The sequence below is a fragment of the Mustela nigripes genome, chromosome 13, assembly GCF_022355385.1.
Source record: "Mustela nigripes isolate SB6536 chromosome 13, MUSNIG.SB6536, whole genome shotgun sequence".
Lineage (NCBI taxonomy): Eukaryota > Metazoa > Chordata > Mammalia > Carnivora > Mustelidae > Mustela > Mustela nigripes.
In genome coordinates, this window is record NC_081569.1 from 18,053,251 (window position 1) to 18,080,099 (window position 26,849).

At 42.4% G+C, this 26,849-nt stretch overlaps 1 protein-coding gene across 1 annotated transcript in view; it reads right to left on the minus strand.

Annotated features, from left to right (window-relative positions):
• The window catches only part of CERS3 (ceramide synthase 3), a 96,613-nt gene that overhangs the window by 31,736 nt on the left and 38,028 nt on the right, over positions 1-26,849 (minus strand). Inside the window, exons 5-10 of the mRNA XM_059418484.1 lie at positions 24,649-24,767; positions 16,677-16,734; positions 15,648-15,698; positions 15,079-15,171; positions 10,479-10,607; positions 6,938-7,044 (exon numbers count right to left, since the gene is read on the minus strand). Of these exons, the coding sequence (XP_059274467.1) occupies positions 6,938-7,044; positions 10,479-10,607; positions 15,079-15,171; positions 15,648-15,698; positions 16,677-16,734; positions 24,649-24,767 (557 nt within the window). The remainder of the gene's footprint in view (positions 1-6,937; positions 7,045-10,478; positions 10,608-15,078; positions 15,172-15,647; positions 15,699-16,676; positions 16,735-24,648; positions 24,768-26,849) is intronic.

The window sequence follows — 26,849 nt, forward strand, 5'->3', positions numbered from 1 at the left end:
TCACTAAGCCTCCTGGACCGTGGACAAGGTGGAAGTCGCCCTGCCCCGTGACTGGGAGGTTCCAGGGAAACACACAGCCAGCTTTGCACAGTGTAGCATCCTAGAAATGGAAGAGACCACCATTAAAATACAGATGCCTCCAGAGAGAGCCAGCTACTGCCCCCAGGGGAGAGGAAAGGCATGGGCTCTGGGGCTGGCTAGCTGAGGATCCCGGCTCCCTTGCGGTCGGCAGCAAGTGACATAAGCTCTCTGGGCATCCGTTTCTTCTGTGAAATGAAAACACCACCACTCCCCTCATCAAACTGTTGTGTGGGCTTAATGATTTGTTAACTGGGAAGAGCTTCACATCCAGGAAGCACTGGGAAAATGGTAGTTCTAGCCATGGCCGTGACTCCTGCTCTGACAACACCTTTTCCACCCACCCCTTCCTACTGTGGAGAGTTGGCATTCCCACTACAGGGAGAGCAACACCCAGGGGACTGGGCAGCTGAACGGGCTGGAGTTTCTGCTTCGGGAAAGGAAGGGGAGGCCACTCCGGAGAGGGAGTGGGGACGCTGTGCTGGCTGGAACATTCTGTGCAGGAGGACAGAGGGGACCAAATGGAGAGGAGCTCTGAAGGGGGTGGCTGCTGTGGCCCCAGGGTCAGTGGGTCTGGGGGCTGTCGTTACTCGGTCAGGACCTTTTTCTATCAGTCTATGTCCTCAGTAAAGGATGGTCCAGTCTCAATCTCAACTCTTCTCTTCTTTTGCTAAAAGAAGAGTGGGAAGGAGAGAAAAAACAACCCCTCTGTCTTACTCAATTTTGTCCCAGACATGTGTGTCACATGTGTAAGCACACGCATGAACACACAAACACATGTTTCCCTTCCTGGTCATGTGGAATTTCTCTTTCCACAGAGGATGCTCAGAAACTCCGTGCTCCTGGATTCCTGAAACCACTCTGCTCTGTCCACTGGCCTTTAATCTGTCCGAAAGGTTGCACTACGCCCGTGACCCTGGATTGTGAACGTCAGACTTTTCCCTCTTTGGTTTGCTTTCCCACCTTCCCTCTAGCAATTACTGGAGTTTCCGTGGTTTGGAAAAAAAAAATCACATGGTTGGTTTAAACAGTAGTTGGATTTGCTGGGCTAGATAAGGCAGCCACCAAAAGTTGTGTTTTCCTAATGAAAACTGGAAGGTGAAGGTCCTTTTCTCTCGCTAATTATAGGGGTGCACATTCAGCCATCTCAGGATAACAAAGACTGGTTCTACTGGTGAGTAATTGCCTACCGTATATGTCAGGGATGCCTTACATTTCAAAGTGACTGTGTAGTGAAGGAAATTTAATAAATACTTAGGGAAGACAAATTATGTCTGCTTTAAGTCGTCCGATTTACTAATTGAATTTGAATGTATCTGTTCTGTGTTTCAAATACCCTGTTTCTAGTCTTTCCTAAGTTGCTGTGTGATCCTGGAAATATCTTAACTCCCCACCTGGAATATAAGTAGGGGTGTCTACATGCTTCCACAACAGTGATGACCTAAAGGAGAAAGCAACTGTTCCAGGTGAATGAGAACTGAAGGCAAAATATGATCCTGGGCCAGATCCAGTAGGAGGGAGTAAAAACATATTGGATCAAGGGACAATACTGTGATTCGTAAAAGGATCTCCTTGTTCTTAGGAAAGACGCAGCGAAGAATTTAAGACTGAGAGGACATGATGCTTGCAACTTGCAAATGATTCAGAAAACACATGTAGATACATATATGCTCGTGCGCGTGTGCGCGTGCGCGTGTGTGTGTTGAGACAGAATGAGAAGGATGAGAGAAGGAGAACAGAAAAGAGAAAGCAAACAGGGCACAATGCCAACTAGTAAATCTGGGTAAACACAATACATTAAAATTCTTGGTAATATACTTGAAAGTATCCTATATATTTGAAATTATTTCTAAATAAATAAGTGAAAAAAGGAGTTTGGCTAAATTCTGGGTAACGTCCGTTATCCTAAAGTATGACAATACGAAGAAGGGTGATGGTTGGAGCTGTCCTTTACACATCTATGAGCTGCAGAAGTAACGAGCACGTGGGTGTGGGGAAGGAGTTCCCGTGAGGGCACACTGTCAAGGAGACATTGAACAAACCCAGGTGGTGAAGTTCATTGTCTCTTACACAAGGTGTGCAACTGGAAAGTCTAGTTCAGAGATACACATCTGCGGTAGTGGCTCCAGGGAGGGGCCCCAGCTTCAACAGGGCCACTCTCACATTGCACGAGCCCTTCCTTTCCTCTGGTGGCTGTGAGTCGGGCACAGCACCATCCCAGGAGGGCCTAGAAACCCACCAGGGCACCATGACACCCAGGCTCTGCCCTTGACTTATTCAGAACCCAGGCTCCAGGCTTTATGAGGATGGGAAAGGTCCCCTGGGTCCTTACTCTTGTCTTCCCTCGGCTGAGCGTCCACTAAGAGCACTGCTGTACTCTTCTAGCTTTGGCTTATCTTTTCTTGAAACTGCCCTCTCTCTGATAGCCATTCCAAGTACTTCTAGGGCCACACGACCCACAGAATTCCTTTTCACCTGAGGCTTTCCGTGGGACTGTTTTCCTCTGCCATTGAGAGCCAGATCCTTGAAAGCTGAAGCCTGAAGTCCAGCGAACCAATGGTGGGGACTCCATAAAGTTACCACAAGCATATGTACCCTTGCAGATTAGCAAGTTCCTTACCTGAAGATTATTCACCTTTGGAAAATTTTTTTGAACATCCGAAACACAGGTCAATGTTAATAATCTTCAAATATATAGGTAGGGTGGTTGATAAAAGGATCTCTTCTGCTGCCCTTATGAACTCCTCCCGCAAGGTAGGAACTGTGTCTCATTGATCCAGTGTATTCCCCACAACCTCTACGTGTGATGAGTTCAAGAAACGAACCAGCGAGCCAGTACCTCCCCCCGTAAACTTCCGTTGAGACGGAGTGCTCCTTTCCTTCAGTGGATTAGCCTGGACTAAATTGTTATCTGCCCTTGTGGTTTATGGAGGAAAGTGTCAAGAATCAGAGAAATTGTTTACCTGAACTTAGGAAGGTCTTTCTAGCCTAGTGATTCCCCAGCAGTATTTGTATGATATTCAAATAGACAGATACATCCAATAATTCAAAAGCAGAGAAGCCATCATTTTTAAACAACAATTGCGGGCACCTGGGTGGCTCAGTTGGTCAAGTGTCTGCCTTTGGCTCAGGTCGTGATCCTGGGGTCTTGGGATCAAGTCCCACATCAAGCTCCCTTCTCAGGGGGGATCTGCTTCTCAATCTGCCCCTCCCCCTGCTCATGCACTCTCCTCTCTCTCCCCCCCTCTTGCAAAAATAAATTAATAAATCTTAGAAAAAAACAAAACAACACTTGGGAATACCCTTAAAAATTATAAGCCTGAGATTTAAATGCTTTTGAATAAAAATACAAACAAATGAGGTAACTAAGCAATCAGATTAAAGTAATTTGGCCCAGGCCGATTGGAATTCCTGCCTGATGTTGAGAGGAACCATGTTATAAAAAACCATGTAATTACCACATGCTGACACTGATTGAGTGAGAACTGGCTAAATAAGATTCCTGGGGGGTAAAAAAAAAAAAAAAAAAAAATCAGGAGAGAAGAGGAGACAGAGCTGTACCCACACAAAAGAAGCTCATCGGAGGAAAGCAAACAGTTTGAGACTGGGGAAAACCAAGGGAAAGGGAAGTGTAATGTACGGGCTCTGTTTCTTTCTCCCACAGTTTCCAGATAAATTTCAGATGGGTCAGTGTTCTCCCCACTGGACCCTTTGTCTACCACAAAATGTGCAATGAAAGCCGTTGTGAGGAACAGAGCAAGTGGTGGGCTGCCGGCCTCCCGTGGCGCCTCGGAAATGTCTGGATCCATGAAATAGGTCTATCATCTGCACATCGTTTGGGCCATAGTAAATCCCCCCCCCCAAACTGAACTAATAAAATATCCTTGAAAAATGAATCTACGCTTACACATTTTAGACAGATGGTTGGAGCCAGGCTAACAACAAGGAACTGACTTTTCCTCTTTGGCACCGCAAGATGATTGTGTAACACGTTAAAGCGGATGGGAATGCTATGTAAGCCAGGGTAACACACCACAATGGATTCTTTCAAAAACCATCGAGAATCAATCTCTCAAACTTCCAATAGCTTGGTGAGGCTTTCCTCAGCCTTCCAAACAAGGAGGACCCGTCAATGTCAGTGTGGAAAAATTTTTACCAGCAAAAATTTTTTTTACAGTTGGGTCTGTTAATAGTGGTTTATTTGCCATCCAACTCCCTGAAGACAGCAAACAGTGGTATTGGCTGCCCTCTGCAGTGGGCTGGTGAATTCAGTGAACTATCAAGATCAAGAAAATGCCAAATGCATGCAACTAATTCTTCTTGAAATCCAGAAGTGCTGGCAAGAGAACGGCTCCTTAAATCTAGGATTTTTAAAGTCGAGGGTGTGTGGGAAAGTAACACACCACCTCCACAATCACTCAACCCCCGTATGATGTTTGGTTGTTTTCTGGGCAAGAGGAAGCTTGCTTGTTGATTTAAGACATCATGGGAATGTCTGAGGTTAACGTCCTTCATTGCTGAATCAGAAGCCAACCACAGCGGCAAGACTGCAAAGCTTCTCAGACCGTTCCCTGGGACTGGAAGCTTCCATGGTGTATGTTTTTAAAATATGCCCACGAATTCTTTGAAATTATTCCCGTGGAGAAATGGAGTCTAATTTTCCTTCCCTCAAATATGAGCTGACCTTAGTCATCTGGATCCAGTGAAGAAAATGATGTTGGAAGTAGCATGATGTGACTTCTGCAGGTGGCTTATGAAAGGACACACAGTGTCTGCCTAGCTCTCTTCTGGACTGCTCACCCTTGAAATCCAGCTGCCATGCTACGAGCTAATCAGGCCATGTGATGGGATTCTAGCTGACAGACCCAGCTGAGGTCTCAACCAGCCATCAGCATCAACCAGTTGACTTTTTACGTGTTACTTTAACCACGTGGTGTGAGGAAGTCTTCCAGAAAATTCCCAACTCTGGCCACATCTGACTGTAACCACAACAGAGACCCTAAGTGAAAACCACCACCTCGCTGGAGCCAGTCAACTCCGCAAACCATGAACCATAGTAATAATCAATAAATGTTGTTATTTTAAGAGAGAGGTCTGCAAACTAAGGCCTGGTGATAAAATCAGGCCTGCGACCAGTTTTTCTGTGGCCTGTGAGCTCAGCTGGGTTTGGTACATTTTTAAAGGGTCGTAAATGAAATGAAACAAAGCAAGGAATAGTATGTGACAGCGACCATATGCAGCCCTTAAAGCTGAAAATAGCTCTTCTATGGCCTTTTACAAAAAAATCCCCTTGTTCAACACTGTCTTAAGCCATCAAAGTTTTAGATAGTTTACTATGTAGTAACAGATAAACCAGAAAATATGGTACTTCTGGAACATAAGAAGAGACCACTGGTGGGCAAATGCTGGATTTATGGCATCATAAAAGTCACGCTGAAAAGCCATAATTCAACGATTACCTGAAAGTCAACACTATCAGTATCCGCTATCACACAATATTACAAGTTCACAAACACATGCGTTCAACCAAAGCAAAAGTGAGGGCAATGTGATTCATCAACCAAGGAGAATATTATAAATGTTGTGTCTCATATTTGATCCTAGATTAAATTTCAAATTCTTAGAGACTTATTAATAACTTTAATAAACGTAGCTAGCATTTGCTAATCCTTACTATGTTCTGGACACAATTCTGAACTGTTTCATATGTATTACTTCATTTAAGCCTGTGACAACAATTACTTCCATTTTACAGATGAGGAAACTGAGACCCAGGGAAATGACCTAACATGTCCAAGATTATACAGGTCATAAGTGTGGAGCCAGGATTTGAATCTAGGCTGACTAGCATCCATGAACTTAACTACCACACTATGCTGCTCCTCTCTAGAAAATGTCTAAGTAAGACACTGGTCTTGGTTTAAGCACGTAGCTGGCTTCCATAGGGAAGTCTGGCCAGACTTCCCTGCAGGCTAGTCAAGGGTGCCGTTCACTCACTAGGAATCAGGTCTGGAATCTACATTCCCCTGGGTCCCAGAGGACCCAGGATCGTCAGCAACACCAACCCCACTTTTCTGTTGAGAGGATATGAAACTATTAGACCAGCCCCAAATAATGGGTCATTATAAATTCTTTCTTCCAAACTATCAAAGACTTCCTCACACTTCTTCATTTCCTGTCAATCAACATATGGAAAATTATGCTTGCTAAAGGGATGACTGTCAGAGGAGACACAATATCGGTTCTTCACTGCCAGCCCTTGGCTAAACAAAATCAAAAGGCTGATCAAGAGCCAATTAATATGGAAAGGATATCCAGACCATTGTTAAGACCAGTCAGTGATCATGGAAAATGAAATCAGTATCGGTTTTCTCATCTGTGAAGTAGGAGTGATAAGACCTTATCTCTATGATTTGTTGTATAGACCGGAGCCAAAATATACAAAGGGCCTCATCCAGTGTCTGGCATTCAATTAATGGTGGCTATATTTATTATATTTTGTTTAACATCGAACATGTCTCTCTTTCAAAGAGCTGGTGATTGACCAATGACAGTTCAGTGAATAAAGGGAAAAGCTGTTAAACACGAAGAAAGATCCACATTCATGAAACGAGACAGAGAGTAAGAATTGCTGTTTACCCATTGGGCTGCACATTTTTGACCTCCCTTTATCATAAGCCTTTTCCACATTGGAAGGTGTTGTTTTAATTATTCATAGAAATGCCCCCCTCCCTTTATTTTCTCCAACTGAACTTGGCACAAACAACCCGGCATCAATGTAGGAAAGAGACTTCAACAATGTGCCAAGGCCACCTCAGCATGGTGACCAAAGGTACGGCCCAGCCCCTTGTCTACTCACCAGAAGGGAAAGATAATGAGGCGGCTGATGAAAAATATGGTAGAGAAGATGAGAAACAGGGTGTTACAGGTTTGCTTCCATCCGGCATAAGAAAACATCTTAGCAGACTGAAAACAAAAAAAGCAATTGCATTCAGATAAAGTGATGTTAGAATAAAATTCTTAAATTAAATATTTATAAAAGATACGATGTCCAGGATTTGGTTCAAAGTGGTCTCTGTGTGGGGGGTAGGGGAGAGGGATGGATGGGGAAATGGACAAAACAAGGCTGGCCACACTGACCACTGGTAACACTGGAGGAAAGGCCCACTGGGTCCATTATGCTCTTCTCTTTGCTGTTTGTTTGAAATTTTCCATAATAGAATGTTAAAAAAAAAAAAAAAAAGATATGTTTAAATGACTGTAATATTACTCCTGTCCTTCACAAGCCCTACAAGTTAGCCCAGTGAATGTTAGCATGCATTTCATTGGGGCGCTGATTTATTTTCTCCACTTAACTGATTGTAGAGCTGGATTAGAGAAAGGTTGAAATATGAGTGAAGATCTGGGCTGGGCTGGGCTGCACACATTGCAATCAAGGCAGCTGACAAAAGGGGCAGAGTGAGGGGGCCACCCTGGGGGCTGTGTCCTAGTTGAAACGAAGTTGCAAGCACTGGATTTTTCCCCACTTATTTTATGCTAGTCTACACTATTCATATGGTCTGCATTGAGTAAAAGGAATTACAGAAAGTGTTTAATGTGGTAGTAGCAGGTTAATGGATGAGAATTCTCTCTGGCATTATCTAGTGGAGCCCAAGGCTGCATGGGAAGGTATCTGGACTCGGGGGTGGTGGGAGGTGGATAGGAGTTGCTGAGTGTAGGTCATCCCTCCAGAAGCGTGGCTCAGGTCTGCATGGTTTCAGGACTGAAACTGGTCTGGTAGCTCAAAGCCACTCTAAACCAAGAGAGGCAGCATACTTATACTTCAGGAAGGGTTTTCATGACGTTTTCCATACTCTGCCATATTTACCATGGGGTAAGGATATGATCAGATTGTGGAGAGGCAGGGGGCCCAGAAGGCAACAGATTCAAATGCTGCGACGGAAGGCTAGTCTGCCAAGTGGGTGGGAGATGGGTATGGGGATCTGGGCCAGAAGTTCAGGGTGCTTGGAATGGAGTGTGGGAGTTGTTTGAAGAGTCAGAGGCTGGGCTAGGGTGGCTAGCTAGATGTGCACAGGCAGGAAGGGAGAGCACTTGTGAAGGCAAAGTAGCATTCCTTGGGGTAAATACACACACAGAATATTCCCAGCTGTGCAATGATGGAGATCGACAGTCACTCTGGTCCTTTGCTAAGCGTGAGTCAGGATACTGTTCAAGCATTGGGCCCTGCATACAAACTTGAACATGGGGGAAACAAGAGGATCAGGAGGAGGCATGAAGAACACAGAGGTTCCTTCTAAGTCAGAGTTCTAGATGTTAAGGCTGTTTTTCCTTTCCAAGAAAAGGCTAAAAGATGACTCACACCAACTGTCTTGAGGAATATGAAAGATTAATAGTCACCATCTTTAGGAGGGTCTCAACAGGGCCAAAAGTTGTTCAATGTCTGGGTTCAATGAGCACTTGCCCGAGAAGACAACCAGAAAAGCCAACTACTCGAGGAAGTTGTGGACCAGGCATCCTTGGAGGATATCAGAAATCGGCCCCCGTGCCACCACTTCGTGGTGCCTCTTCCCAGATGGTGGAAGGTGCTGGCCTTGCTCATTGAATCTCAGGTTAGATCGTGGTTTGTGAATCAGGAATGATTCATGATCATTAACAACATGAGGCTGTTCTCATAGTTTATCTCCGAAGGGCCCTCTGAGTTTGAAATTTCATTTTCCTTCTGTTTGCTTTTTTTTTTTTTTTCACCTAAGAAGCTCAGAACATTTTCCAACAGTAATGAGCTAAATCTCACGATATACCCTACGGAGCAGATATGACTTCTCATATTACCGCCGAGGACAGAAAACAAAGCATTAAGTGATTTGCCCCAGTCACCTAGGGAGTCATAGCATGTCAGGGATGGGTCGGGGAGAGTGGGCAGGGACAACCCAGAGCTTATTCCCAGTCTCCACATCTAACTCCTTTTTAACAACACAATGAAGCTTTTTTTTTTTTTTTTTTTTTTTTTACAGTGGATACACACCAAAGGCTAGAGTGCTTAAAATCAACAGAGTAGCATCAAGTTCTTAAGTCATGGCCAATGTGGTCTTAATTACAGGCAGGGTTACCGAGATACAATCAGAGGCAGAGGTAATTATAACAGATATGGCTACATTGCGATCACAACACATGGGAAAACTGGCACAATCCTTCTTCTGCTAAGCCATTTGCTGCCCTGAATAATCTTTGCCTTTGGAATGGGATTTACGTGTCTAATGCCAATTACACAGAAGAAACAAAATTCTGTATACATTTAATATTTTAACAGTAGCCAGTGGCTTTGAAATGGCTTCAAATGACTTCTGGTTACATCTATAACAGGGTTTAGCAAACTTCCATCCAGCCAATGGGCTAAAGGTAGTCACTCCGTAAGGATGGGTTTCACATTTTTAAAGGGGTATGAGAAAAGAAAAAGCAAACAGTCAGAAAAGAAGATGATATGGCAAGAGATTCTACAGTGCCCACAGAATTGATTTACTATCTGGCCCTTCACCAGAAAGTTTGGTGAACCCTGATCTAGAAGAACAAGATGCTATCAAATTGAATTTCTCCCATACCAACTTACATTCAGCTATTAACCCTTCAAGAGGCAATCCTGCACACGAGATGGGCAAGCATTATTTTCCTCGGCTTCATTATAAGTGAAGGTATTTAGAGGACAAACTTATGGCTCTGGGAAATGTGGCCCTAAGTACAGCAGGAGAGCTGGTGAGCAAGAGGGCTGCTGGATCACTGCCTCGGGGCAAACAGGAACCAATACATAACCCAGACAAGTAGAGAAAACAATCCTAATTTGCTTTGTTACTCCTGTTGTGTGTTGCTTGGGATGAGGGAGACTCTTGTTTTAATGTCCCCTGCTCCAAAACATTCCTCCCTTAGGAAATAAATGCCACTTGAAGAAACATCAGCCCTCGTTCTTTAAAACTGGAGGAGGATCCCTGTCTGGCCAGTGTGACCCTTCAATGGGTATTTGGCTTTGGCTTAAGTCAATATATGGTACTATCCAACATTAAGAATCCATAAAGCCACAAATCCACATTTTCCTTTTAAACGATTAGAGCTCATTCCTTCCTCAAGTTATCTCACCTTACTTCCTGAGCTAGTATCTGCAGGCAACGTGTACAGGTGGAACCCCATGGGTTAACCTCTCTCAAGTACCGTGGAGAAGACTGGGGACTAAACACTAAAAGCTTTCATTTCTCTAAGCTTGAAGCACCCGAGGACCCAGAGACAACCTCAGACTTTGGGTGTTTTCAGGACAGGGAGGCTTGCTAAATCACTCCCAGACCATTCTCCCAGGGAGGAGTTCCAGAAACCCAAGACATGGTACTGTTATTAATTTTTTAATGGCAAACGTTTACCTCCAGCCAAATGTCCGCCACATCATGCACAATCATCACGAGGGTCCCACTGCGAATATAATTAGCGCACCAAGAGAAGCTCATCAAACTAAGAGCAGCCAGGTGGTGGATGACATGAGCTAGAAAATCCTACAAAAGGAGAGGAAAATAGAAGCTATTAGGCAAATGCAGTTATTTCCTAATCACTGGAAGTGTTAACAACAATAACAATAATAATAATAATATTTTTCAAAAAACAACTTTTAAAATTAACCTATAATGTATTATTTGCTTCAGGGGTACAGGTCTGTGAATCATCAGTCTTACACAGTTCACAGCACTCACCATAGCACATACCATCCCCAAAGTCCATCACCCAGCCACCCTCTCCCTACTGCCCCACCCCCAAGCAGCCGTCAGTTTGTTTCCTGAGATTAAGGGTCTCTTATGGTTTGTCTCCCTCCCCAGTCCCATCTTGTTTCATTTTTTCCCTCTCTTCCCCCCACAACCCCCTCCCCTGCCTCTCAAATTCCTCATATCAAAGAGATCATATGATAATTGTCTTTCTCTGATTGACTTACTTCACTGAGCATAATACCCTCTAGTTCCAACCATGTCGTGGCAAATGGCAAGATTTGTAACCAACTTACATCTGAATGTTTTGAAATTTGTAAAATGCTTTCACTTTGATTCTTTTTTTTTTTTTAACATTTTATTTTTTTTTATTCTTTTATTTATTTATTTATTTATTTATTTATTTATTTATTTTTTTAATTTTGTATTTTTTATAAACATATATTTTTATCCCCAGGGGTACAGGTCTGTGAATCACCAGGTTTACACACTTCACAGCACTCACCAAATCACATACCCTCCCCAATGTCCATAATCCCACCCCCTTCTCCCAAACCCCCTCCCCCCGGCAACCCTCAGTTTGTTTTGTGAGATTAAGAGTCACTTATGGTTTGTCTCCCTCCCAATCCCATCTTGTTTCATTTATTCTTCTACCCACTTAAGCCTCCATGTTGCATCACCACTTCCTCATATCAGGGAGATCATATGATAGTTGTCTTTCTCTGCTTGACTTATTTCGCTAAGCATGATACGCTCTAGTTCCATCCATGTTGTTGCAAATGGCAAGATTTCATTTCTTTTGATGGCTGCATAGTATTCCATTGTGTATATATACCACATCTTCTTGATCCATTCATCTGTTGATGGACATCTAGGTTCTTTCCATAGTCTGGCTATTGTGGACATTGCTGCTATAAACATTCGGGTGCATGTGTCCCTTTGGATCACTACATTTGTATCTTTAGGGTAAATACCCAATAGTGCAATTGCTGGGTCATAGGGCAGTTCTATTTTCAACATTTTGAGGAACCTCCATGCTGTTTTCCAGAGTGGCTGCACCAGCTTGCATTCCCACCAACAGTGTAGGAGGGTTCCCCTTTCTCCGCATCCTCGCCAGCATCTGTCATTTCCTGACTTGTTGATTTTAGCCATTCTGACTGGTGTTTCACTTTGATTCTTAAACACAATCCTTGTGAGGGGACTAACACATGTTATCCTCACTGATGAAGTCACTTACATTTGGGACAGTGTTGAATAGTTGTCATCGAAGTCCTAACATCTGCTGTTCTTTCCACTGACCCACAATGGATATACATAGACACACACACACATGCATGCATACACACACCATATACATACACACACATTCCTGTGTATATTTACATTTATCCTTTATTCTCTAATTCCAAAAAGGGAAAAAGACAGATATACAATATATTAAAATTTTACAACCATTAAAGTCAGAGTTACCACATAGGAAACACGTAACAAATGAAAGGACAATACTACCAACCCTGGGCTAAAAGAAGCTACCACAGTCAAGGATAAAAACTTAAACATTTTCTGCAAACAACATATACAAACGGCGGGCAAGTACACAAAGGCACTCAACCCTCATTAGTCATCAGGAAAATGTAAATCAAAACCACCATGAGATACGGCTTCATCCCCACCACGATAGCTATAATAAAAATGATGAACTCTAACAAGTGTTGGCAAGGACGTGGAAAGACTAGAATGCTTGTATGGTGCTGGGAGGAATGTAAAATGGTGCAGCACTTTTGGCAGTTTCACAAAAGGTTAAATAGAGAATTATCATATAAGCCAGCAATTCTACTGGAAGAAATAAAAATAATGTCCATGCAAAATATGTCCATGCAAAAACTTGAATATGAATGTTCATATTCCATTATTCCCAAGAGACAACAAAGAAAACATCCCAAATAGCCGTCAAGTAGTAAAAAGGTAAAATAAAATGCAATCTATCTATACCATGGGCAGTTATTTAGCAAATAAAGGGAATGAGGACTGATACATGCTTCCACATGAATGAACCTTGAAGACATTATGTTAACTGAAAGTACCAGACACAAAAAACCCATATATTATGATTCAGCTTATTTATATGAAATATACAGTATTGGCAAATCCATAGAGATGGAAAGTAGGTCAGTGGGTTGCCTAGAGCAAGAGAAGTTAGGAGAAATGGGGAATGACTGCAAAAAGGGACAGGATATCTTTGGGGGGGTGACAAAAATATTCTAAAAATGACTGTGGCTGTAACTGGACATACTCAAAACCAATGAATTACGCACTATCAATGACTGCCTTGTACAGTGTGCAGAGACCTCTAGAAGGATGTTTAAGAAAAAAACTTAAAGATTTCAGTTTCCTTGTAGCTGAAGTAAAAGAGTAAACATGATACTACTAATAATGGTCTAACTTCCTGAGCACTTACTGTACACCAGGAAGTGCTTTGTATGGGTTAATTTTCACAATAACTAGAGAAGATGGAAACTATTTTTAGCTCCATTTTACACCATCATTTTACAAATCAAGTTTAGGGAGTCTGGTCAGCTAGCCTGAGATGTTAGTGAATGGTGAACCCAGAGTTTCAAACCTGGGCATTCTGACTCCAGAGTCCATGCTTTACCCACCTTCCAAAAATTTTTGTCTCTGAAGATATGTATTTACAAAATATATGACGTCTATTTATATTTAATTTTTAAAAAGGTACCCAATGCCCTTGTTAGTAAAGAGAAACCAACAACTGTAAACTCAGATGGGGGAGAAAGACAGGATCAATATAACATTGATCCACCTTAGTATATCTTTGAAGACCTTTTAAAAGGGGATTATTTTTAATTCTCTCCCTTGAAAAAAATGACTCAAACAATTAAATTTTGATGTATTCTTTGCCCAGGCTAAAATTAATGGCGGTTCATCTACAGCTATGATTAAGTTTTATGGAAAAGGAGATTATTTTTATCAGACTTTTACATATTATATTCTTATACTTACATTCTTTCTTTTTTTAAGATTTTATTTATTTATTTGACAGACAGAGATCACAAGTAGGCAGAGATGGGGAAGCAGGCTCCCTGCTGAACAGAGAGCCCAATGTGGGGCTTGCTGGGATCATGACCCGAGCCGAAGACAGAGGCTTAACCCACTGAGCCACCCAGGTGCCCCTCTTATACGTACATTCTTTATTTTAAGATCTCTTCACTACAGTGAATTGAGCCCTTTAGGTGATAGATGGGGCATACCATCACACACCCAAACATTTAACCAAGCTGACTTGGTCTGAGATTATCTCCTTAATACTGAGTTCAACTTAACTTTATCACACAAATTTTTCCACAAACTGACTTTGTAAATAGAGTGTAGCATTTGGAGGTATATGCCAAGAGTATTTATTATTTGATCTGAGTTTCTAACATACATGATAAAATCTTGTGATTGCATTGAGAATCTAATAAAGGATTTTCTGTAGCAGCAAACGGTTCCTAAAATGCCTCATTTTGTTAACTCAGAGGATACATTTTTTTTAGCATGCCTGTGACTCAATTTTTCTACATTTAAAGTAAAGCCAAGCATGCCCAAAGTTTCCTCCCAAAAATCTTGGATGAATTAAGGACAACATGTATTTGAAGTCTTTGAACACATCAAAAAATTACATAAGGTGGTTTGTAATCAAGTAAAGGATGTGGCTGCAGAATTAAAACTACTAACACCTGTACTGCAGAACAGCAATTGTCTAAACCCAAAGGACAAAACAGACCACATAAAGGAGAATTCTCTTTTTGCTGAACAAGAGTGGAGCTTCCAAGTGGAAGGGTCTAGAATGCTTTACTGCAAACACTTACTGAGGGTCCAAAGCATGAGCAGATTTGCACCATTCTATAAAATACAAAAAGGCTAGGAATTGAAATTAAATACACCTAACAATACAGTGTAAAGATTAGGATTGGGGACGGGAGGGTTGACAATTTCTGAAAAAGTAGATAAATCAGCTTTGTAAATAATATATTTACCTAGAGGCACCTGGGTGGCTCAGTTGGTTAAGCATCTGACTCTTGGTTTAAGCTCAGGTCATGATCTCAGGGTCCTGGGATCGAGCCCCATATCTGGCTCTGCGCTCAGCACAGTCTGCTTAGGATTCTCTTTCCCTCTCCCCCTGCAGCACCCCCCACCCTGCTTGCTCTCTCCTGAGCACCCCCTGCAATAAACAAAATCTTAAAAACAAACAATAAAAGATACTTACCTTCCTCTTAACATCAGAGCCAAGGCTAAATATCAGAGACCAATAAAAGCTCATCTCCAAAATGTAGTACCAGTACTGGGACGGCAGCAAGGGCTAAGGACAATGACAGCATTCACTACTTTAGTATTACTGTATCAATGACTCATTTTAAGGCATTAAACTTTTGTTTATACCTATTTATGTTCCACAGAATTCCCCAAAATGGTGATGCTTTAAGATTTCGATTTCTGAGGGACATCTGGGGGGCACAGCCGGTTAAGAGTCCAATTCTTAGTTTTAGCTCAGGTGATGATGTCAAGATCATGAAATGGAGCCCCTCCTCAGGGTCCAGGCTCAGCACAGCGTCTGTTTAGGTTTCTCTCTCCTTCTGCCCCTCCCTCTCTCTGTCTCTCTCTTTCTCCCTCACTTAAATAAACAAAGTTTAAAAAAGATTTCAACTTCTGAGAAGGAATCAAAGATAATATTTCAAGGCATTTTATTTCTGAAAGGGTAGACAAGAATTCCAAAATCAAGTTAAGGGTTTTGTTTGAAAGTTCATAAAGCTACAACACGTATCAGAAGGGACTTACCTGCCTGGGATAGCCATTCCACACCTCCCACAGGTCATATACCCAAGGTTTCTGAAAAAACAAGGGACCAAGCGAGAAAAAAATTAGTTTGTCAGCATCAAAGGCTGATTTCAGCAGAAAATATAAGCTCTTTCTGATGTCACTATTGTTCCTGCTGCACCTCTCCCTGTCGGTATTTATACATGTCCCCATATAACATGCCTCGGATACTCACGACTTCTAGTGAATCTGGGACCACACAGTGCTGTCTTGCACAGGAAATTATTCAGTCAGGGCTCCTGGGTGGCTCAGTCAGTTGAGCATCTGCCTTCAGCTCAGGTCATGGCCCTGGGGTCCTGGGATCGAGCCCCACATTGGACTCCCTGATCAATGAGGAGCTGACTTCTCCCTCTCCCTCTGCTCCTCCCCTGGTTCCTTCTCTCTCTCTCTCTCTCTCTCTCACTTTCTTTCTCTCAAATAAACAAAATATTTTTTAAAATATTTTTTTTTAAAAAGGAAATATTCAACTTACTATGCAGTTTATACATCACTTAATGAGGTAATCGTTTAGTAACTCTTTAAACAGACAATGCAAAGGTCATATGGTAAGGGAAGATTTCTGATAAGTGAGTACCGAGTCTTGACGGAACAGGTGGTATTTTGTAAGGGCCTGGATGGGATTCGGCAGGTGGAGGTAGAGGTGGGAGGGACAAGACATTTCTGGCAGAAGGGTAAAATGGGCTAAAATCCAAAAGTGAAATACACCAGGTATGTTCAGTGGATTGTCAGGAGCCAGGGTCATTGGCACAGGGGTCATGTGAGTGGAAATAGGGAGAGATTAGGTTTCAGACTTATGTTTGCAAATTCAATGCTTAACAAGGCTTTGAAAGGCAGACTGAGGGGTTATGACTTCTCTAGACATTGACATGATTTTAAAAGCATGAAAGCTGGTTAACTTATTGAGAACCTTATTTCATGAGGAATTCACAGGCAATGATTTTTATAATTAAAGACAAATTCCCATCAAAGAATATCAGAGAGACAACTTACATCGTAAAGAAAGACAATTCCAGCAACAGTAATCATTAAGTAAAATGCAAATCTCCAGCTGCCAAAAGAAAGAAAGATCTGGTAAAGGTGATTGACATTTGAGGAGAAATATGTTTGGAACGACGGTGTCTGGAAAGAATGCACGGGCGAATCTAATCTGATATCCTGACTCTGCCTCTTGTCTGACGGCTGTAACTATAGGGAAATCACTTAACCTTGGGAAGTCTTCACGTCTTCACATATAAAATGGGAATGACAAAACTTACCTCAAAATGTAAAAAGAATCGAGGCTAATTAGTGGAAAGTATTGATCACAGTGCCTGGTATGAAGCAAGCATTAACTAGTGGGGACAACTATTACTCCTGTTTATATTATGCCTGACACACAATAGACCCAGTTCCTGGTACACAATGGACAACGTTTTGACATTAGTATTAATCTAATCCTTTATTTTATCCCCACTTAAGTCCCAGTGAAAAGGTTTCCATGTGGCCAGACTTTAGTCTTGTCTCTGAAAAGCAGACTTCAAAGAAAAAAAAAAAAAAAGGCAATTTTCTCACGTATGGAGAAAGACCTATAAAAGATCCTGGTTCAAACAAACGAACTGTAAAGAAAACTGTGAGTTAATCAAGAATATTTAATATTATTAAAGGTTTTTTTTAGAAGATTTTTTTATTTGAGAGAAAGAGAGAGAGAGAGAGAGAGGGACAAGCACGGAGCCCAACATCAGGCTCCATCTCACAGCCCTGAGAGCACAACCAGAGCTGAAACCAAGAGTCTGCCCACTTAACCAACTGAGCCACCCAGGCACCAGTTATTAAAGATTTTTTTTAGAGTATCATATTGGTATTTCAATTTTGTTTAAAATAGAGTCCTTACTTCTTAGAGATACATACCAAAATATTTACAGTGAAATCATACAATGGCTGATATCTGTGTCAAAAGTAATTTTTGGTAATACTGCGATGAAGGTGGTCAAAAGGAACACACTCTGGGTTACAGGGTAAATAAGTCCCGGGATGTAATGTACAGAGTGATGACTAGAGTTGAACTGCTGTATGGCATGTTTAAAAGATGCTAAGTGAATAGATCCTCAAGTTCTCATCCCAAGGAGAAGACAACACTTTTTTCCCTTTTGTACGCTAACTAAATTCACTGTGGCGATCATTTCACAATATACAGAAGTCGAACCATCATGCTGTACACCTTAAACTTACACAGCGACGTATGTCAACTTTATCACAATATAAGTGGCAGAAAAAAATTTATCCACAGAAACAGGGGGGGACACAGATGACACAGGATTGCCATCAACTGGTGATAATTAAACACGATGACGGGTACATAGCACACAGAGCTCCTTATACCAGTCTTTCTGCTTTTGTGGATGTTTATAAGTTTGCACAATAAAGTTGCAAAAAAAAAAGGTATGGCTATTTTATTTCATGATTGCTGAACCAATAATAATATTAAAAATAATATTTGTTGGGGTGCGTGGGTGTCTCAGTGGGTTAAGTGTCTGCCTTTGGCTCAGGTTACGATCCCAGGGTCCTGGGATAAAGCCTGGAGTCCAGCTCCCTGCTCAGTCTGCTTCTCCCTCTCCCTTTGCCCCTCTCCCCGCTCGTGCCCTCTCTCAAATAAAATCTTAAAATAATAATAATAATAATAATAATAATAATAATGTTTGTTCCTTATTCTTGCATAATGCTTTAGAGCATTTTCTTCAATATGCCTGAAAGCTAAGTAAGAAAGAGGAAGGCAGACATAGATCCCTTTTTAAAAAAAAAAAAAAAGAGTTAACATATAAATTGAAAATTTGTGTATCTTAATTGTGAAGTCAAAATTCAAGTAGTTTTGTCGAATTTTCTATTAGGTTGCTTTTCTTCTTGTAGTTGAGTTATAATCATTCTTTTTTCTGGATACAAGTCCTTTGTCAAATATACCTATTGGGACATTTTTTCCCATTCTATGTTTTCTCTTTTTGTTTTCTTCTTTTTTTCCTTTAAAAAAATTTTTTTTTTCTGTGTTTGAAAATTCATTGTTTAGGCACCACACCCAGTGCTCCATGCAATACGTGCCCTCCTTAATACCCACCACCAGGCTCACCCAACCCCATTTTGTAGATGGACTGTCAGGCTCATCAAAGGCAAAACCAGTTCCCCAGCTCCCACACCTAAGCAGGTAACACAGCTGAGGCTGAGGGCAGGTCTCTGGACTCCGAAGCCAGTGGTTCTTCCTGAACATTGTCCTGCCTATAGGCCGGATGATCATCTTTCTTCCTGGCTTGTTTTGATAGAAAAAAAGTAGGATCCCAGTCTTCAGAAATCTGAACCATAAAAATACCCAAAGAACATTTGATAAGTAGAGCCGGCTGAGACCTGCCCATCCTTGTTATGTTCATAGCCCATCCGGCAAAGGCCCACACTTAGACTCAAAGAGCATATCCTTGGCTCCCTAGACTCAAAGAGCATATCGTGGCCAAACAGGAACAGAAAAAGTAGGATCGGACCTGCCGGCCCCAGAGGAAGCCGTGAGTCTAGGTGGTACATCTTGAATTGTTCTTTTCTCCGATATTTGCTGATCTCTTTACTCTGTGCCAGGCGCTGTGCTCATCCCGTGGGTGTTGTCACATGTTTATCTTCACAACAGGTTTCTGGACTAGGAACAGTAGATAAGGTGGTGACCACAGAGGGAAACAGAGGTTGGGAGAGATTATGTAATGATCCCCGAGGCTGTGCAGGGGACATTGGATGTGAATGCCAAACCCAAGCGTCGCACTTTCCTTAACTGGTCCTCGTAGGCTCCATTATGCTCTCCCGGGGGTTCTCAAAGTGTGTGTCAGGGATTCCTGGCGTCAAAATATTTCCATAACATGACTACCATGTTATTGACATTTTCACTCATCCCCTCACAGGAACAGCGATTTCCAGAGGCTCAGTACAGGAGATACCAGCATCACTCTAAGAGTTGATATGATGTGCGTTTGTGTATTCTTTTTTTTTTTTTAAGATTTTATTTATTTATTTGACAGACAGAGATCACAAGCAGTCAGAGAGGTAGGCAGAGAGAGAGAGGAAGCAGGCTCCTCACTGAGCAGAGAAGCCCAATGCAGGGCTCGATCCCAGTACCCTGGGACCATGACCGGAGCCAAAGACAGAGGTTTTAACCCTCTGAGCCACCCAGGTGCCCCATCGTTTGTGTATCCTTATGTTTTATAAATGTCTCTACCTTCATTTCTAGTATTGGTAGCCATAACATACACAAACAAGTGCTCTTTGGGGTCCTTCAGGGTTTTTCAGAGGACAAATAGGGTTCTAAAACCAAAAAGTTTGAGAACCGCTGCACTTCCCTAATTGTGAGATGAATGATAAAGTACTTGTTGATGTTGTTTTACCTGTTTCAGATGAAAAAGGTAGTAAAACTGTCCTCCCCTCCTTTTTTTTCCAGGAAAGGCTAAGAAAAACGAAATTAGAAGTAAAAAAATTTCTTGGAAAAAAAGAAAAATCCAGAAAATGATTGGTCAGGCCCAGATGGCAAATGCAATCTTGAGCAATGGAGAGAGAAGCTGGCAAGGCCAGCAATGGGGCTAAGGAGGGGGCAAGGCCCAGTGGAGCAGGCAGGGACCTGTCCCTGGGTCAGCAAAGGCAAGATGGCAGCCCAGCCAGCCAGAGGGGAGCCCTCCCTCCAGAGTTAGGAGAGCTCCCTGTCTATCTACATCAGCTCCTTGGAAATTACCTGGGATCTTTGTAATAAACTTTTTGCTGCTAGATGGAAATGTTTATTTAAAAAGAAAAGTGGACAGCTAATATGGAGTTTACTTTAAAAATAAAGGATGCACTGTGGTTTAAAATCCTGAATTCTGCAGAACAGGGTTTAGGGGTCATCATTTTTAAATGTAACCAATTACTATAGCCAAGATATGGAAGCGACTTAGTGCCCATCGACAGATGAATGAATAAAGAAGATGTGAGATACACACACACACACACACACACACACACGAATACTAGTTGGCTATAAAAAAATGAAACCTTACCATTTGTGCAACATGGATGGAGCTAGAGCGTATTAAGCTAAGTGAAATAAATCAGACAGTCTAGAAAGACAAATACCATATGATTTCACTTACACATAGTGTCTAAAAAAGAAAGCAAGTGAACAAATAAAACAAAATAGAAACAGACTCACAGCTACAGAGAACAATCTGGTGGTCGCCAGAGGGAGAGGGTAGGGGTGAAACAAGGGAAGGAGAGTCAAAGGTGCAAACTACCAGTTATTTAGTATATAAAACTTGGGGATGCAGAGTACGGCACAGGGGATACAGTTAATAATACTGTAACAACTTTATATGGTGGCAGACAGCTGCTGGATTTATTGTTGTGATCACTTCTGAATGTATGTAGATGTCCAATCACCATGTGAAACTAATCCAATTCTGTAGGTCAATTATATATCAATTTTAAAAAAAGGAAGTCATCAAGGAAATAAAACAGTAAACTTAAAATCTCCTGATATTATAGAGGAGTTTCTGCTTTTGGGCGAGTCATTGTTAAAGCTCGGTGTTGGGAAATAAGTTTTCTGAGATTTCCCACATGCGTGGGGCTAGGTGTCTCTTACTATGATTCCCACAGCACATCACGTTGCTGGAGGAATAAAGCACAATCCTCATACGATTCAGTGGCTTGGCATTTTGCTTGATTTATTAAGTCTACAATGGTGTTCTGACTTTGAGGAAATTTGTGGTATCTGTAAAGAAGAAGGTAAAGCTTGCATTTGGTCTGTTGGCCCGCTTCTATATCCTGAATACATTGTTCACATTCTTTCTCTGCCTCGTTGCCTTCCTTGAAACAAACTCCCTTCAAATCCTGAATTCTTTTCTCATGGAAATCCCAGCTCAATCCTCAAGGTCCATGTTGCCACTCCCTCCTCTAGGTCTGACCTCTAAAAAGCCTTCCTCTACTGTAACCAGCTCTACCGACACCATCTGTTCTGAATGCCCACCACGCATTGAAACATGACCATGGACTACAGGGGTAGAGGCTCATGCACCATTGGTAGAATAACTGGATGGATCCTGTGGTTTCACAAGGGACAGTCTGGTCTCCCTGATTAGCTGTTTAAGGCTAGTGACCAGGACTTCTACTTTCACTTCCCTCTTAAAATCTAGAACTTTGAATATTATTCAGCCTCAGAAACGATGAATACCCAACATTTGGATCAACATGGATGAAACTAGAGGGGATTATGTTAAGTGAAGTAAGTCAAGCAGAGAAAGACAATTATTGTACTGTTTCACTCACGTGGAACATAAGGAATAGCACGGAGGACCATAGGGGAAGGGAGCAAAATCTGAAGGGGGAGAAATCAAACCAGGGAGATGAACCATGACAGACTGTGGATCCTGGGGAAAAATCTGGGGGCTTCAGAGGGGAGGAGAGTGGAGAGGTGGAGGGAAGGAGTAACAGGGTGATGGGTATTGAGGAGGGCACGTGCTGTGATGAGCACTGGGTGTTACACTTAACCAATGAAGCGTTGAACACTGAGAAAGAGAAAGAAAGAAAAAGGAAGGAAAGAAGGAAGGAAGGAAGGAAGGAAGGAAAACAAAGGAAGAAAGAAAGGTGTTGTAAGAAGAAAGAATCAGACAGAAGCTGTTGACCAAATTTCACATCTGGTGCTAGTTTATTTAGTTACACCATGAACCCCTTTCCTTAATAGGGATTCCTGAATTTTCTCCCAATTCCAAATATACCACATGAACAACTTGAAAATGGGGGAAAGAACAAAACAAAACAACCTAGAACTCCGCCCAGTGTAGGGCTGAGCCGCGTACAGAGAAGAGAGTTGACATAACCGTCTTCGTTGCCTGGCTGACTGACAGCTGACAGCCTGAAATTCCCTTCCCTGGCCTGAATTCCAAAGCTGACTTTCAGTAGACTCATCAGCAACCAGATTCCCAACATTAGGCCTCGTTGACCCAAATGGTTAATTGACCTAGGCGGTTTCTGGTTGCTGAGAGCTAAGCATTATGGGTCAAGAGGCAATACCACGGAGCAGAAAGAGTACCACAAAAAGAGTCAGAAGACGTGAGTGCCATAGCCCTGCCAACAGCTAGGGAACCTTGAACAAGGTCCTTTAAGAAGCCAGACCCGTAGTTTCTTATTTCTGTTTTCCCTCCCATTTCATTGAAATTTGATTGACATACGGCCCTGGAAAGGTCGAATCATTTTTCATTTCTTTCACGGGGCTAGCTCCACTCTCCTTGATTACCTCATAGCATTGGAGGGAGGATCAAACATTATTTATAAACTGTAAGGCACTATCATGTACAAGAAATTACCAGGGACTTTCCAGTCTGATTCAGCTCCAGAGGAGAGAATTTGTCCCTGCCTGGGGACTTTATTTAAGATAAGAATCATTTGCTAGGAAAAATACATGAACAATAGTAGGAGAACAGGAAAACGTAATATGAGACCAGTGCCACCTTGTAGTGCTTTGTGGCGATGGTTTAAAGAGACTGGCGAAGCTGACATCAGTGGTAACAACATTATCCAAACTTTCAAGAGCTAAAAATCAGAGAAGCTATTTGGAAAACAAACCAGGCCATTCACATTGAGCTTCCAGTGGAAGCCTGTGATGGGAAATGATCGCTTGTTTCGAGACACCTTGAAGACTTGAGTTTATGCCCCTAACCCTCACCAGCATCAGAGCAGGATCACAGTCCCCAGGCACGTACAGGTAAACAAAGGAAGCCGTTAAAGCTTAGCCCCAGCCTCCATTTATGTGAGCGTCTGACATCAGCTCTCTAATCACTTTGTCATTGAAACAAAAAATGTCTGGTCAAAGTCACCAGGCAGTGTGAGGCCCATAAGAAATGGGCAGAAAGAAGGGACACTGTTGGTGTGTAGAATGTGGCATCAAACATAATCCATGGGCGCCTGGGTGGCTCAGTCATTAAGCATCTGCCTTCGACCAGGGTCATGGTCCCAGGGTCCTAGGATTGAGCCCCACATCCGGCTCCCTGCTCCGTGGGAAGTCTGCTTCTCCCTCTCCCACTCCTCCTGCTTGTGTCCCTCTCTCGCTGTGTTTCTCTCTGTCAAATAAATAAATAAAATCTTAAAAAAAAAAAAACACCACAACACAACCCAGTGAATGGGCATTTGTCTGGACGTAAAGAAGAAGAAAAAAGTGAGAGCAATGACCTAGTCCACCTTTTTCACAGAAGTATTAGTTTTTGCTACCAAGGGAGTGGCAGGCGAGAATTCTACCACTGAACCACCCATGCGCCACCAAGGGAGTGACTCAAAGTACAACTAAATTCTAAAGAAGGGGGAAAAACCCATAGAACTCAAATGAAAGAAAAAATAAGTGCCATGTAGCCTCACAGCCCCCAAGGCATATTCAAAGTAGCCAGTTCTGGCAAAAATCCTACTTGGTACCCCAACTGAGGCTGACATCTCCCCTCCACCCCTCCCCTCTGCACCCCTTCCCGCTAAAACCAAGTGAGAAATCCAGAGGAATGGGCCTTCCGGTCCATGGGCATGGAGTGGGGGATTAGAGGGGGGAATGAATCAAGTGGGACAGAAAAAAAGACACCTGCCCATTCTCTGCTCTTGTAATGTGATATAATAATCGAAATATGATTGGAAACAGGTGATAAAGTCTTATGACACAGGGCTGACCTCTACCCTAAGAAAAAATAAACACCAATTTAGACATTTGTATTTTTTTTCTGGACTTCAAGATAAGTACATTCCATCTCCTACTCGTCTTAGAGAGTTCACAGCTTTGCCCCATTTTATTGAGAAGGAAACTGAAGCAGAGAAGCGACTAGCTTAAAACACCCAACGGGTGAGTGACAGGGCTGGGTCCAAACCTTCTTTGGCTCCAACGTTAGTGTTCTTTCTGAGATGACCATTCTGCTCCATTATTATAAAACTGCAGCTTTGCAAAAATCTTGACTGGCCATCTTACCAAGCTTCCTGGAATTTCTTCATCCTGCACGGCCTCTCTTGATTCCGCCGACTCCTAAACCATCTTTCCACCTGGCGCTCTGTCAAGTTACACTTCTTTGCTAGTCCGTAAATATCAGTCTGAAAAGGGATAACATGAATGAACAGGCGATAAAGAGCAGTCAGATGGGAATGCGGTCAAGCGCTATTGGGTTACCAGAGCTCGGGCGCTGGAGAGGAGACACATTCTTCGTTAGATCTGAAGCCAGTGATTTGAATTTACCTCTTTGGTTTATGGGATCACACACGCTGACACACCAAAAAAAAAAAAAAGAAGAAGAAGAAGAAGAAGAAGAAATCCCAACACTCTGAGTTACCAAGAAACAGCAATACTCCGTAATTTAGCAGCAACCCCTACATTCGAGCTGCAGAGGTATGCTCACTCATTCAGCAAAGTTTTATCTAGGCTTCCTAGGTATCAAATCGAGTAGTAGAGTTTCAGATCAGATCCAATCTCCTCATCTTTCCTACAAGGTAACTCAAATACCAAGAGTTTTAGTAAGTTGTCCAAGACCTAAAATTAATAATAAAGTGAGGGTAAGAACTGAGGCTAATGCACTTCCTGGTCTTTCACACAATCTTAGTGATGGCTCCACCAGATAAGACAGAAAAACTCAAACAGGTGTTGACTATCACTGTCACCTTTAATCAGATGTAGAGCCCGTGTCAAACTAATCCAAAATAATTTCAATCATAAAAAAAAGTAAAGATTGTAGAATATACTATAGATGATTGCTTCTCTTCTGGGAAGCAGAACTCATTTTTAAATTTAGACATAATATGGATGATGGAGTAGCTCAAAGGTCATACACTTGAAGTTCTTCTCCTAGGGCCAGACCAAAAAGGCACATGGCTGGATGGATCAGGTCTGTTTCATGGCAGGAGCTTAAGTTATAGTCTTCAATACAGTCAGGTTTTAGAGGCTAAACCTACAGTGTTTTCAGTTGACACAAAGAAATAAGTTCTGTAAGTTTTTGAAATACCTTTACCCTTGATCCTTGATTTTCCAACACAAGTACAAGAACTATTTCCATCTCCTCTTTAGTAGGAAAATAAAATGGCATCAAACTGACCCTCAGCTTCAGTGTGGACAAGATAGGCAGGAGCTGTGGATGCAGCAAACAGAAAAGCCCCTTCTTGTTCCAGAAAGGCATCTGTGAGCCAGTTCTGGCCGGTGGCTCCCAGAGGGAAAGTGCACACCCAGAATCTTAATGGGACATTGCTAACGGGTTCTAAATCTTGACTGGTGCCTCTAAGTAGATTAAGCCAATCGTGGACCAACATTGCAAGGGCCGAATAAGGCCTGCCTGGTGGTTGTACACCCCAAGGTCTGGGACCAGTCACACAGTTTCCCCTGTGTTATTGTGCAGAGTTGCCCTAATTGTTCAGGCCCACAGTGTTAACAGTCGATAAAATTCATAAAGCAGATCTGACACTGAAGACTGGCAAAGGCCTAATTGCAGGTTCTCTGTACCTCCTAAATTGCTACCTATTATTTAACCAGCAAGAAGGAAAGCAGAACAAAACAAAAACAGGATATCGCCCATATGATAGTCTGTTTCCTCCCGAATACCTACTCTTACAGGCCGAGGGTTCACAGGCTGATGTCTGGTCGTTGTTTTGTTTTTGTTTTTGTTTTCTGTGCTTTTGAGAAGACTGAATTGTCAACCACTTATTGCTGCCTCCTTCTTGCAAGCATTGTGCTAGTCCCTGGGGAACTAAATGAATCATAACACGGACATGGGCCAGGAAGGGAGAAAATAAAACAAAGAATTCTAATGAAACCTCACGAGTGCTAAGATAGGGGAAGAGCAGGACACCATGGGACCTACGCCTGTGGAGACCTTCTAAAAGTTCCACAAAGGCTGGACCCTGAAAAATGCCTCAGAGAAGGAGAGGATAGAGAAGGGACACGTCCTAGATGAGGGGCCAGCGCGTGAGGTCGTCTGCAGGTGAGCGCAGGGGTGTGCAGGGAACACCTGGGGAACAGAACGAAGTCTGGCAGGGTAGAGCCCTATGAAGAGGAGGGGAGGAAAGTCATGGCTAGGCTCACATCAAGGGGTGCTTTGTCTGGGATTTATCTTGGGGGTGACAGGGCGTTGGCCCTGATAAAGTCCCCCTCCAGCAGTGTGAACCTATGGAAGGAGCAGGAGTATGTCTGGA